Here is an 11,800-nt window from a genome sequence, read left to right as displayed (position 1 = left end):
ATTGATTCTCAGCATTCAGCTCAGATTCAAAAGCAACAGATATGTCCCATGTGGTCCCCCCTCAAGTCTCTGATTAGTTACTGCCTGGTAACCAATCAGTGGAAAGCAAGAGAGCTGAAAAGCAGGAAGTAGTATTCTGGCTATTATGTTACACATCCACTCACTCCAGCCTTTATACATTACATTTTTGTCTAACTAACTATATTAGATACATTATTTATTTTGCACAGACAATCTATTTACCCAGTTTTTATTTTTACACTGAACAATTCCTTTAAATGCTGCAGTCTAGCCTTAAATGCCCCAGTTTAACCTCAAATGCCCCAGTCTAACCTTAAATGCCCCAGTCTAACCTTAAATGCCCCAGTTTAACCTTAAATGCCCCAGTTTAACCTCAAATGCCCCAGTCTAACCTTAAATGCCCCTTGTTTATATTAGATACATTTTTTATTTTGCACAGTCTATTTATTTACCCAGTTTTTATTTTTACACTGAACATTTCCTTTAAATGCTGCAGTCTAGCCTTAAATGCCCCAGTTTAACCTTAAATGCCCCAGTCTAACCTTAAATGCCCCAGTTTAACCTTAAATGCCCCAGTCTAACCTTAAATGCCCAGTTTAACCTTAAATGCCCCAGTCTAACCTTAAATGCCCCCGTTTAACCTCAAATGTCCCAGCTTAACCTCAAATGCCCCAGTTTAACCTCAAATGCTGCAGTCTAACCTTAAATGCCCCAGTTTAGCCTTAAATGCCCCAGTCTAACCTCAAATGCCCCAGTTTAACCTCAAATGCCCCAGTTTAACCTCAAATGCCCCAGTTTAACCTCAAATGCCCCAGTTTAACCTCAAATGCCCCAGTTTAACCGCAAATGTCCCAGTCTAACCTCAAATGCCCCAGTGTAACGTCAAATGCCTCAGTTTAACCTCAAATGCCCCAGTGTAAAAGCAGCTGCACAGGTTACTTCCCCTTAGTCATTACAGGGGACTGCCCTTACAGTAAAGATCCCCTTCCTATGCTGATGGTGAGATCTCCTTTCCTCCCCACCAATGAATCACTCATTCCCCTCTCTTGGTAGGGAATCCCATAACCTGACTGCCCTTACAGTAAAGAACCCCTTCCTATGCTGATGGTGAGATCTCCTTTCCTCCCCACCAATGAATCACTCATTCCCCCTCTCTTGGTAGGGAATCCCATAACCTGACTGTCCTTACAGTAAAGAACCCCTTCCTATGCTGATGGTGAGATCTCCTTTCCTCCCCACCAATGAATCACTCATCCCCCTCTCTTGGTAGGGAATCCCATAACCTGACTGTCCTTACAGTAAAGAACCCTTTCCTATGCTGATGGTGAGATCTCCTTTCCTCCCCACCAATGAATCACTCATCCCCCTCTCTTGGTAGGGAATCCCATAACCTGACTGCCCTTACAGTAAAGAACCCCTTCCTATGCTGATGTTGAGATCTCCTTTTCTACTTGTGTATTTATCTGGATATGACTCCGTCCTACTTTATTCTCTCGTGTGTCCCCCTGGGCTGATCAAATGGAGCGTTTCCCTAATACACAGTATTACTGCCGTACACTTACAGAGCTGATTGATTATCACAAGAGCAGAGAAGGATTAGGGTGAGTAAGGTGCTATTTTTGTTAGGGAACAAGGAGGCTCCTGGGTGGGTTCAGATGATAAGAAACTGAAATGAATCCAGAATTAAAATGAAAATTCTCAGGGATAATATAAAATATTGATCTTGTTCCTTACTGCTGTTTAGTCAACATTGACTTAATGATCTGCATCATATCTCTGATATCTGGATATGTAGAATCGTATCGCTGGATAACCACCCAGCCTTTGTATTGTCCCCACACAGATGAATGGAATGATAAATATATATATAAAGACTGGGCCAGTCCCTGCCCTGGTCACTGCTCTCAGCGAGATTCAAGGAGGAGGAATCAAAGCAGCAGGTAAATCAGAGAATATTTCTATTTCTGCAGAGACTTTTATAAGTAATTCATGTTCTGGCTGATGTATTGACCATATTCAGTGCCTCCCCAATACCACCCAATTCTGTGCCTTATTCTGGGATCCATTCAATTCCATGAGATTAGATCCAATCCAAGTGTTAATAGTCTATTTAGCAAGCAGATTGGAAATGATGGTTTGGGATGAGACATAATTAGGGAAAAAGGGGGAGCCTTGTGGTTTTCTACCCACCCCCATGCATAGCTTGTATTCTGAAAGGCTGCAGGGGGGAGGCATCTTGCCTTTTGGGGAGACTATTGTTGTTGGGGTGTGTAAGGAAGGACAGCAAAGGTATTTCAGAGATATGGAGATGTGAGGTGAACCCTGGGTGTGATATCCTACAGACATAGAAGAACCACCTTTGGGAAGGATTAATCTTCTGAGGTTTCTCACCTCTGGACCTCCTTTAAAGCATGAAGCTCATGTTCTCTTATCTCCAGGCTCCATCAAAGCTTTAGCCTGGAGATGCCCCATAAGGGAACATGAAAGGAGGTCCAGAGGTGAGAAACCTCAGAAGATCAATCCTTCCCAAAGCTGGTTCTTCTATGTCTGTAGGCTATCTCACTCAGGGTTCACCTCACATGTCCATATCTCTCTGAAATACCTTCACTGTCCTTCCTTACTCACCCCAAAATCAGAAGTCTCCCAAAAGGGCAAGATGCCCACCCCCCAGCTTTTCAGAACACATCCGTCAGCTTCAGGAAGTATTGATATTCTGAGGTTTCTCATCCCTGGACCTCCTTTCATGCACGAAGCTCATCTTCCCTTATGGGGCATCTCCAGGCTAAAGCTTTGATGGAGCCTGGAGATAAGAGAACATGAGCTTCATGCTTGAAAGGAGGTCCAAAGGTGAGAAACCTCAGAAGATCAATCAAGCTTACATCTCCATATCTCTCTGAAATACCTTTGCTGTCCTTCGTTACACACCCCAACAACAGAAGTCTCCCCAAAAGGCAAGATGCCCCCCAGCTTTTCAAAACACATCCATCAGCTTAAGGTATTGATCTTCTGAGGTGTCTCACCCCTGGATCTCCTTTCAAGCATGAAGCTCATCTTCCCTTACGAGGAATCTCCAGGCTAAAGCTTTGATGGATGTTCCTTAATGTTCCTCCTTCATATGAAGCCAGGACCTGGGAACAGTTACTGGGGGGGGGGACATTTTTAAACCTAATCTCTATCTGCAACTGAATTCTTCTCTTCTGACTTTATTCCTTTCCCCTCCAGGAAAATGGGGTTCCTACTCTCTGCCTGCCTCGTGTGCATGGTGTCCTGCATTGCAGCTCAGAACAATAATCCAAGTAAGTTGCACCAATAATCAGTTGCTTTAGACCTAATCACTTGGGTTTAACCAATATTTTGGCTCATTGGCTACTACTGACCCATGCCTCTTTATCTTTCAACCGCAGCGGATAATTTGGCCCTTAGAGGTCGGGCGACCCAGTCTTCTACTTTCTACAATTACGTTTATGGCTATTTAGCGGCGGCGATCAACGCCATCGATGGGAACATGGACACCAACTTCTATCATGGCTCCTGTTCTTACACCAACAACGACATGTCCCCTTGGTGGCGGGTGGATTTACTGAAGCCCCATAAAATCTCCCAGATTGTGGTGACCAACAGGGGCGACTGCTGCGGAGATTTAATTGACGGGGCTCAGATTCTCGTTGGGGATTCGCTGGAAAATAACGGCAATAACAATCCCAGGTAAGTCGTGGCCTCCTGTCAGATCAGGCCAAAATCCCTAGCCAGGTGGATTATATGTGATACTTTCATGCCCTATAGAGAATGGCAATTCATTTACAGCCCTGTAGTAAAACCCCCAACACAGCAGAAGTGACCTCACTGAGTGATTGTATTTTAATAAATGTGAGCTGCCATATTGATTGCCACTGTGGGCATTATGGGGGCTATTCTTTGGGCATTTAATATGATTTTGGAGCATTTGAGGTTAATTAAAGTCTTTGGCTGATTTTTTACTAAGATGAACTCTATATTATTTCCTTTACAGCTGTGCAGAGATCAATTACTTGCCCAATGGAGAGACTCAGTTTTTCGAGTGCAATGGGATGGTCGGCCGCTACGTTAATATTATTATCCCAGGGAAAGAAACGTATCTCACTCTGTGCGAGGTGCAAGTCTTTGGGGAACCCGTATCCAAGAAGCCCTCCTGCTCATGATGTTCTCCATGTGTTACTAAACTACATCTCCCAGCATGCCTAGCTGAAATGAGGCTAATGCTGTTATACACATAAACCAGAATTTGAAAAAAATCAATAAAGTTTCAATGAATAAATCCTGCTTCGTTACTGTAGTTCGCACAATAAGACTGATGATAATTAACAAAAAAAAAAATTTGGGGGGACCAATGATTTCAGAGAAGTCAATGGTAAAATGTAATAAAAGAGCCAATTGCTCAAATAACCCAAGCAACCTATCAGATGTTTTCAAACAGGTGACCAGGCAATTCTGCAAACTGGTTGGTTGCTATGGGATACTAGACCTGACGGCAGGTGATGATTCTATGAAGCCCCCCAGAACACAACAGGACAGAATTGGGGTACTGATGACAAACACACTGCAATAAAAGCAGGACAATTGCTTCTAGGGGTTACATTGTTCATAATGGGGTCCCAGAGTGGTTCTTGGGGCTTTTATTTGTCATCTGAGTTCCACAGTTAAGAGTTTAGGGTTTCAGACCAGGGTATAAGGTCTCAGATCTGCCCCTTGGTCCCCTTAATTGTTCTCTCAACATCCATCCAGCACCTCATGGGGCTCAGCCAATGAAACATTAGGGCAAATGGACTCCCCATGGGTGACAAATAGGAGGGTGAATCTCGGGCATAACTAACGGATAGATGGCCCCATAGCAATCTGTTTTGGCCCCTAAATGTGACAGGACCACTGGTCATTAGACAGTAACATGCCCACAGTGTGTGTAGCTGTGCCAGGTTGGGACAACCAGAGTACAAACAGAAGGAGAATTATATGCCACCCCCGTGTAACAGTATTGGGGTCTTCCTGCATGAAAGCAATACACCCCAATAAATTCTGCAGTGGGGATCCAGTGGCCTCTGAACAGTAGCAGCCCTGGAACTCTATCTACATTTAACCCTATTATATCCCTCTGCCCTCCTCAACCCCCAACCTGTCACCTCAATCCATAATAATGGGGTGCAAATGCGGGGGCCAGTGGGAAACAGGACTGTAGGAAGGCTCCATCAGACACACTACAGATCTACATCACCTATTGGCCCGGTCACACAAATAACCTGCTGAAAGGGCTCCTGGGAAGAGCCAGTGAGTGTGGGATGGAGGTATATTGGGCAGGTAAAGTGGGCAGGTATAGTGGGTAGGGTTGCCACCCGGCTGGTATTTTGCCGGCCTAGCCGGTAAAACACCTGCCAAGGCTGGGGCCAGTATTACAAATTTACCGGCAATGTAGCTGCTGGTAAATTTGTAATACACCTAACAAAAGCCCGTGGCCTCCCCCCAGTCTGATCAAAACTCACCTTTTTGCCGGCTTCTGGCCAATCGCGTGCCGTGGCTCTGCCCCCTTTGGCACCACGGCCCGCCATTTTGTTCCTGCTCCCCTCCACCGGCCGGTGGAAATTTTGTGGGCATGGTGGGCATGTATAGTGGACAGGTATGGTGGCCAGGTATGGTGGGCAGATATAGTGAGCAGGTATGGTGAGCAGGTATGGTGGGCAGGTAAAGTGCCAGGTATGGTGGGCAGGTATGATGGGCAGGTATAGTAAGCAGGTATAGTAAGCAGGTATACTGAGCAGGTATAGTGGCAGGTATGGTGGGCAGGTATACTGAGCAGGTATAGTGGCAGGTATAGTGGGCAGGTATAGTGGACACATTCAGCCCTTGCACCCAGGGCATTAATAAAGGAACCCCAAGGTCTGATACGGAATCTGGCCACCTGGGATCCCCACTGGGTTACCCCCAAAATACACAACTTCATGTTACTAAACTTTATTTTCAGGTACAAGGTTGGTCCTGACTACACTGTATCCATTTAATGTACTATTTCTAAACAAAAACATTCCTAGCAAATTTAAGGGTAAGTTCACCTTGAAATAAACTTTTAATACATTATAGAAGCACCGACTTTTAATTTGTTCCTCGCAACTGAAAATACTGTCTGGCTGCTGGGGGGGGGGGTCACTGATCCTGGCAACTAAAAAACAGTCTAACTGAGTGTGAGAATCCCAATAATTGTCAAAAAACACATGGAAAAAAAGGAAAGACCAGTTGCAGAATATCTTAGAGTTCTGCTGCCTATGATACACTCCAACCTCAACCTCTCCAGCTCTGTATCCCATAAAACTTCGGGTGCTCAGTCCACATGGTCCCCACTGTACATGTATCACCAAACCAAAAAGGAGACGACATTTGAGTGTATCTTCTTCTTCTACGGCAATAAACCTGCCTTCCCTTACCGGAGTGCCGTCTCCTTTTTGGTTTGGTGATACTGCTGGCTACAACTTACTAAAAGTTCATTTTAAATGGAACTTTCCCTTTAAATGAATATGAGTGATACGGAACGTATTCACATGCTGAGCTTGCGTGCCACTCGGGGTTGTGGAACATTAAATATTGGCTGGATCCCATTGTGCTGCTGAGTCACTGTTGGTTTAATAATCCCCCTCCTATGTGGGTAGCTAATCAATTGTCTGAATGGTATCACAGCGGGTACCACCCATGGCACAAACGGTCACGTTTAAGGGTGAGGGATTTCCAAAACTGACTTCATCCTATAAAACCTCAGATCACACTTTCCCCGCTCAGGTTGCCTGTGTGAGGTGCAGGGAGTTGAGGTCTGGACGATACAGGGAACCGGAGGCAATTAAGAAAATTCAGCACCGTGAGTTTTCAACTTTCTTTTTAGCCACTATTTTAGGTCACTTTTTGGCCAAAAAAAGGACTGTTCCTGATCTCTAAGCTGAGATGAGAAGGAGCAATGGCCGTCCACAGACCGTCTCAAGCTTTGAACTTCCCATTCCAATTCCATTTAATTCTATGCAGTTCTGTATCTGTTCTGGTTATAGATTTGGGTTTCCGTGACTCTAACTAGTGATAGTAACATGAGACAACTGATAGTATTCTTCAGAGCTTCCCAAATTTGTCACCAGACTAGTACCCTGCTCCACTGATGGATCAACATCTATGAGAACATAAGGTCACCCTTTAGCCCCACTAAATGATCAGGATAGGTCCAACAAACCCAAATGGGGTCAATTTTTCCAATTTTCTCCCCATTCAATTCTGTGCAGTTCTGTGCCTATTCTGGTTATAGATTTGGGTTTCTGTGACTCATGCTAACTAGTGATAGTAATCTGAGACAATTGATTGTATCTTTCAGAGTTGCAACTCTACGATTCCCACATTTGCACCCAACTAGTATTCTCCTCCACTGATGGTTAAATATCTATGAGAAAATAGGGTCACCCCTTAGCCCTACTAAATGATCATGATAGGTTCAACAAACCCAAGTGGAGTCACTTTTTGGCCAAAAAAACTTATCCAGGATTTTTTCCTGATCTCTAAGAGCCCTTAATCCCAGGACCATTGGGCTTCTATAGACCATCTCCAGAGAAAAGCTTTGGTCTTCCCGTCCAATCCCAATGCCCCTCAGAATGGGTGTGAGAATTAGTAAGATCAGGCAGACCACATTTTTATATTGATGGGAATTATCTCATTTAAACTGCAACAAAATCTTCCTAATTTTCTCTTTTTCAGAACATGATGTTCCTACTGACCATTGCCTTCTTGTGTGTCACCTCTGGGGTTCTGGCTCAGAACAATAACAACAATGTTCCAAGTAAGTTGTGCTACTGGTATTCTCCAGTCTTCCCAGTTGGCTGCACTTTCCCTGAACTCCTCCCTCTTCCCAGTTCTTTATCTGTGCCGCCTGCTGATTAGGCACGGGCCCTCTCTTACAGCCAATGGCTTGTGCCAAGTAAACATAAGAATCAAATATAACCTGCTCTGGGTTCAGAATAAGGAGCATGATCCTTCACTATTGGGTTTGGGAAACATGTTTATGTATTAATATTTTCTTCATGCATCTCTTTTTGTTGGGGGAAGTATCTAGAGCCCCCATCAAATAGCTTTGTAAATCCTTATATGTCTTTGACCCCCAAATCTGTGGTCCAGTGATCTCAACTTATGAACTAAATCATTGACCAGCCACAATACTGATTGACAACTTAATCTTCTGACCACAGGTGAGAATTTGGCGCTCCAAGGTCGGGCGACTCAATCTTCTATATACTACTATTTCGCCTATGGCTACTTAGCGGCGGCTATTAATGCCATTGATGGAAACATGGATGCCAACTTCCAACACGGATCATGTTCCAGCACCAATAACGACATGTCCCCCTGGTGGCGGGTGGATTTACTGGACTCCTATCAAATATCCCAGGTGGTTGTGACAAACAGGGGTGACTGTTGCGGAAATTTGATTAACGGAGCTCAGATCCTCATTGGGGATACAATGGAAAACAATGGCAATAACAATCCCAGGTGAGGGAAAACGTAATGCATGTTGTACCGGGAAATTCTACAATCGGGTTGTAGACATGTGTAGAAAGCTACCTGCAGAATGGGTGCTAGTCTTACATAGAAGGTCCTTTACTTGGGATCTCTTTATCTCAGAGCCTTTCTATTTGAGTCATTCTGCTGGTGGGAGATGCTTAGGAAGCTAAGTCTTTGGTGGTGACTCTTGCTCCTCTATCATTTCTAAAGTGAGTTATTACAGAAGCCTAGTCCTCACATTGGTTAGTCCTATCTACTTTGAGGTTTTCTTCTACTGGTGTCTCCTAGCTCTTCAGCACCAACTTCCCCCTCCACCAAAACACCAATGAGGTTTAACCCAGTTATCCCCTTGATTGTATGGACTAGGGAACCCACCTGACATCTCTGAACAACAGGAAGATCATACCTAGCCATGTTTTGGGATCTCCTTTCCTATATATGTTATTGGTAGCTTGGGTCAAGATGTCCCATGGGTCACGTTATATTCCTCTATCCCTGAGGCACATACTGTAAGTGACACCTTTCTTCTCATTTCTCTGCAGCTGCGCAGAAATCTATTCCATGCAGAATGGGGAAACTCAGTCCTTCGAGTGCAACGGGATGGTAGGCCGCTTCGTTAACATCATTATACCAGGGCAACAACAGTATCTTACGCTGTGCGAAGTTCAGATCTATGGTCAGCCGGTGTCCAAGGGGTCTTCTTCTTAAACACGATCATGGATGAAAAATAAAAATTTAAGCAATAATGATAATCCTTTATATAAATGCATAAAATAATAAAAAAATTCCATTTCCACAAATTTCCAAGTTTTTCCATGGAAAACATTTATTCCAAAAATAAAAGGCTACAGCACAGGGTTAGATGGAATCACTACACCAGCCTTGTCCATCCTCTCTTGGTGTTACTGTACTACAACTTCCACAATTCATGTCTATCTCTCCTCTGTGTAATGATATATGTGATTTTTTTTTTTTGGAATTTAATATTAATGCTGGAAACTTGTGACCCATTAAAACTTTCAAAATTATTTTCATCTCTGAATTTGCCTTTGTATTTTTCCAATAGGAATATTCATTAGGGGAATGGATTGTTGCTTTGCTTTCCCTGACTTTTACAAAGAGGCTACTAACAACTTCAGTCATATATATGCTGCAACTCTATCAGTTCTGTTCAATAAAGGCTTCCATGCCATCCCATAGTCCTCCTGTAGTGTTATAATCCATTTGAAAGAGCAAGGGCATCCCCTAAATTATGTTAAAAGGGTTTCCATGCTTTCCTTTTGTTGACTTCTTTGGTCAGTACTTACTCCCTCAAGAACATCACTAGATAATATACAAGCCCAGAATATTTTTGGGACACATGGGTTCTGGAATTACAGGAAAGTGAGTGGGGTCTTGGTGGATCTGGCAAATATTTGGAAGGTTTAGTGTTTTTCAAGAAACAAGTGGTGGGTATATGAAAACCTATGATAGTGAGACTCCAAAAGTAACTTTCCAATAAAAGAATCATCAACAGAACATCTTGGCACCTTTGGCATGGCCAACTAATATGAGCATTGGGCACTTCTGAGAGGGATGTTTCTGGTTTGTTCATGTGGAGAGTGTAGGTGGGCAGAGGTTACTTTCTTCAACCTCAACCTGTCTATCTCTTATAGGCTGGTATGGGGCTCTGATAGGAGCAGAATGTTGGGCGTAGGAGAACACCAACAGTAAAACAAGAGAATCATAGATAATGAACCTGCAAAGGACAAGGAGGTGACCCATGCTAGTGTGTTAGTGATAACCTAGATTAGCTCCTCATTGTATTATCCACGACTGGAAGGGTATTGGCAGAAAAGAAGGTCCATAGCCAAAATCAGGAACTTCCAAAGGCATCAGTTATATTTCATCCGAATGTTGTCTGCTTAATGGAAGACACAGGGGTTGAACGAATAAGTTGTTGATTACCGACATACACAAGGCTAGCAATTAATACATTCTGAGTCTGAATTGCAAACAGAGCCATCTGGTGGGCTTTTCTGGTAATGTTAGAGAATCCAGATTGTGTCTGGCTGTAGCATTGCAGGTACATAAGGACATCAGGAGAGGTACAGTTCTGCTACAGGGGCACAGCTGGAATTGTACAAGGCAAAGTCTTGAATTTGGCATCTAATAAGAGCACTTGTATTGAACTTTGAGCAGTGACTGAATTTTGCATTAACCTTTCAATCCAGAGTTATTTACAAAGCCTGTGATTTACTGATTTTATCACTTGTCTGTATCTTGTGAAATTATTATGCACTTCTGCTTTGGAGCAGGACCCACTTGACTTGCCCTTAAATAAAGATCCTCTCCTGCCCCTTGGCTGCAGGAAGGAAGAGGAATACAGTCCTGCAGGTATTACGCAAAATATTGAAAATCACTTTAAAAAAACCAGAACATATGTTCAAAAACAAACATAAACATTGGGGTGTTATTGCCGTTATTTTTTAATGAGTCGCCAACGAGAATCAGGGCCCCATTAAGTTTGTCTGAGCAGCAGTCGCCCCTGTTGTCACCACCACCTGGGAAATCTTATAGGACTGCAGTAAATCCACTCGCCACCAGGGGGACTGTTCAGCTGTGGTGAGAGAGCAGGAGCCATGGTAATAGTTATTATCCAAGTTTCCATCGTTAGAGTTGATGGCGAGGGCTAAATACCCAATTTAAAAATCATAGAAGGTAGAGGACTGAGTCGCACGGCCACCAATGGCAAGATTCCCAACTACAGAGGAAAGATAATAATATGGAGATGGAGCCATTGAAATGCTACTGTTGGTCATTAATCTAATGAAACATTAAAGGGGCATGATGTATCATGATGTGTTTAACCGCCTCATGCACCTACTCATGGTATAATAATAATAATGACTGATATTATAGTCAGAAAAACCTTAAAAATCAAGGAGTGCTGAAGGATTCAGTACGTAGGGGGGCTCAGTAAATAACTATGGAAAGAACTGTCAACTCTCAGTTATTAACAGAAGGTCTCCAGACGCTTCTCTGCTCAGTTCTGTGTCCAAAAAGGGAACGTAAGTTGTGGAGTAGGATAATTTAAAGTTAGGGTGAGAGCTACTGAATTGGTCATGGAATTGGATTTTTTGTTCAGTGTCTGCCCAGATGATAAGGAGGTCATTGATGGATTGGAAGTATATAGCAGGGGTTTGGGGTACAGGAGGAGGGGAAATCCTGTTCTAGTAGAGCCATGAAAAGG

The 11,800-nt window shown here is 43.5% G+C and overlaps 2 protein-coding genes across 2 annotated transcripts; both read left to right on the top strand.

Moving 5' to 3' along the window:
- Positions 1 to 1,742: 1,742 nt before the first annotated feature.
- LOC108716283 (fucolectin) lies at positions 1,743 to 4,315 on the top strand. The gene is made up of 4 exons (XM_041563639.1): positions 1,743 to 1,961; positions 3,244 to 3,317; positions 3,426 to 3,726; positions 4,031 to 4,315. Exons 1-4 carry the CDS (start codon positions 1,780 to 1,782, stop codon positions 4,197 to 4,199), a joined length of 726 nt encoding a protein of 241 aa, XP_041419573.1. The 5' UTR covers positions 1,743 to 1,779; the 3' UTR covers positions 4,200 to 4,315.
- A 2,469-nt stretch (positions 4,316 to 6,784) lies between these two features.
- On the top strand, positions 6,785 to 9,596 carry LOC121393875 (fucolectin-1-like). Its single transcript, XM_041563640.1, has 4 exons — positions 6,785 to 6,892; positions 7,768 to 7,849; positions 8,256 to 8,556; positions 9,111 to 9,596. Exons 2-4 carry the CDS (start codon positions 7,771 to 7,773, stop codon positions 9,274 to 9,276), a joined length of 546 nt encoding a protein of 181 aa, XP_041419574.1. The 5' UTR covers positions 6,785 to 6,892; positions 7,768 to 7,770; the 3' UTR covers positions 9,277 to 9,596.
- The last annotated feature ends 2,204 nt before the right edge of the window (positions 9,597 to 11,800 follow it).

Source organism: Xenopus laevis, chromosome 5L (genome assembly GCF_017654675.1).
Source record: "Xenopus laevis strain J_2021 chromosome 5L, Xenopus_laevis_v10.1, whole genome shotgun sequence".
In the NCBI taxonomy this organism is placed as follows: domain Eukaryota; kingdom Metazoa; phylum Chordata; class Amphibia; order Anura; family Pipidae; genus Xenopus; species Xenopus laevis.
This window is presented reverse-complemented; position numbering and strand designations above follow the sequence as displayed.

What these genes read in the sequence shown, in the direction of transcription:
- LOC121393875 (XM_041563640.1), top strand. Translation starts at nt 7,771, where the DNA reads ATGATGTTCCTACTGACCATTGCCTTCTTGTGTGTCACCTCTGGGGTT. An exon ending in CAATAACAACAATGTTCCAA is followed by an intron (nt 7,850 to 8,255) that starts GTAAGTTGTGCT and finishes TTCTGACCACAG; the next exon opens with GTGAGAATTTGGCGCTCCAA. An exon ending in AATGGCAATAACAATCCCAG is followed by an intron (nt 8,557 to 9,110) that starts GTGAGGGAAAAC and finishes ATTTCTCTGCAG; the next exon opens with CTGCGCAGAAATCTATTCCA.
- LOC108716283 (XM_041563639.1), top strand. Translation starts at nt 1,780, where the DNA reads ATGATCTGCATCATATCTCTGATATCTGGATATGTAGAATCGTATCGC. An exon ending in AGCTCAGAACAATAATCCAA is followed by an intron (nt 3,318 to 3,425) that starts GTAAGTTGCACC and finishes TTTCAACCGCAG; the next exon opens with CGGATAATTTGGCCCTTAGA. An exon ending in AACGGCAATAACAATCCCAG is followed by an intron (nt 3,727 to 4,030) that starts GTAAGTCGTGGC and finishes TTTCCTTTACAG; the next exon opens with CTGTGCAGAGATCAATTACT.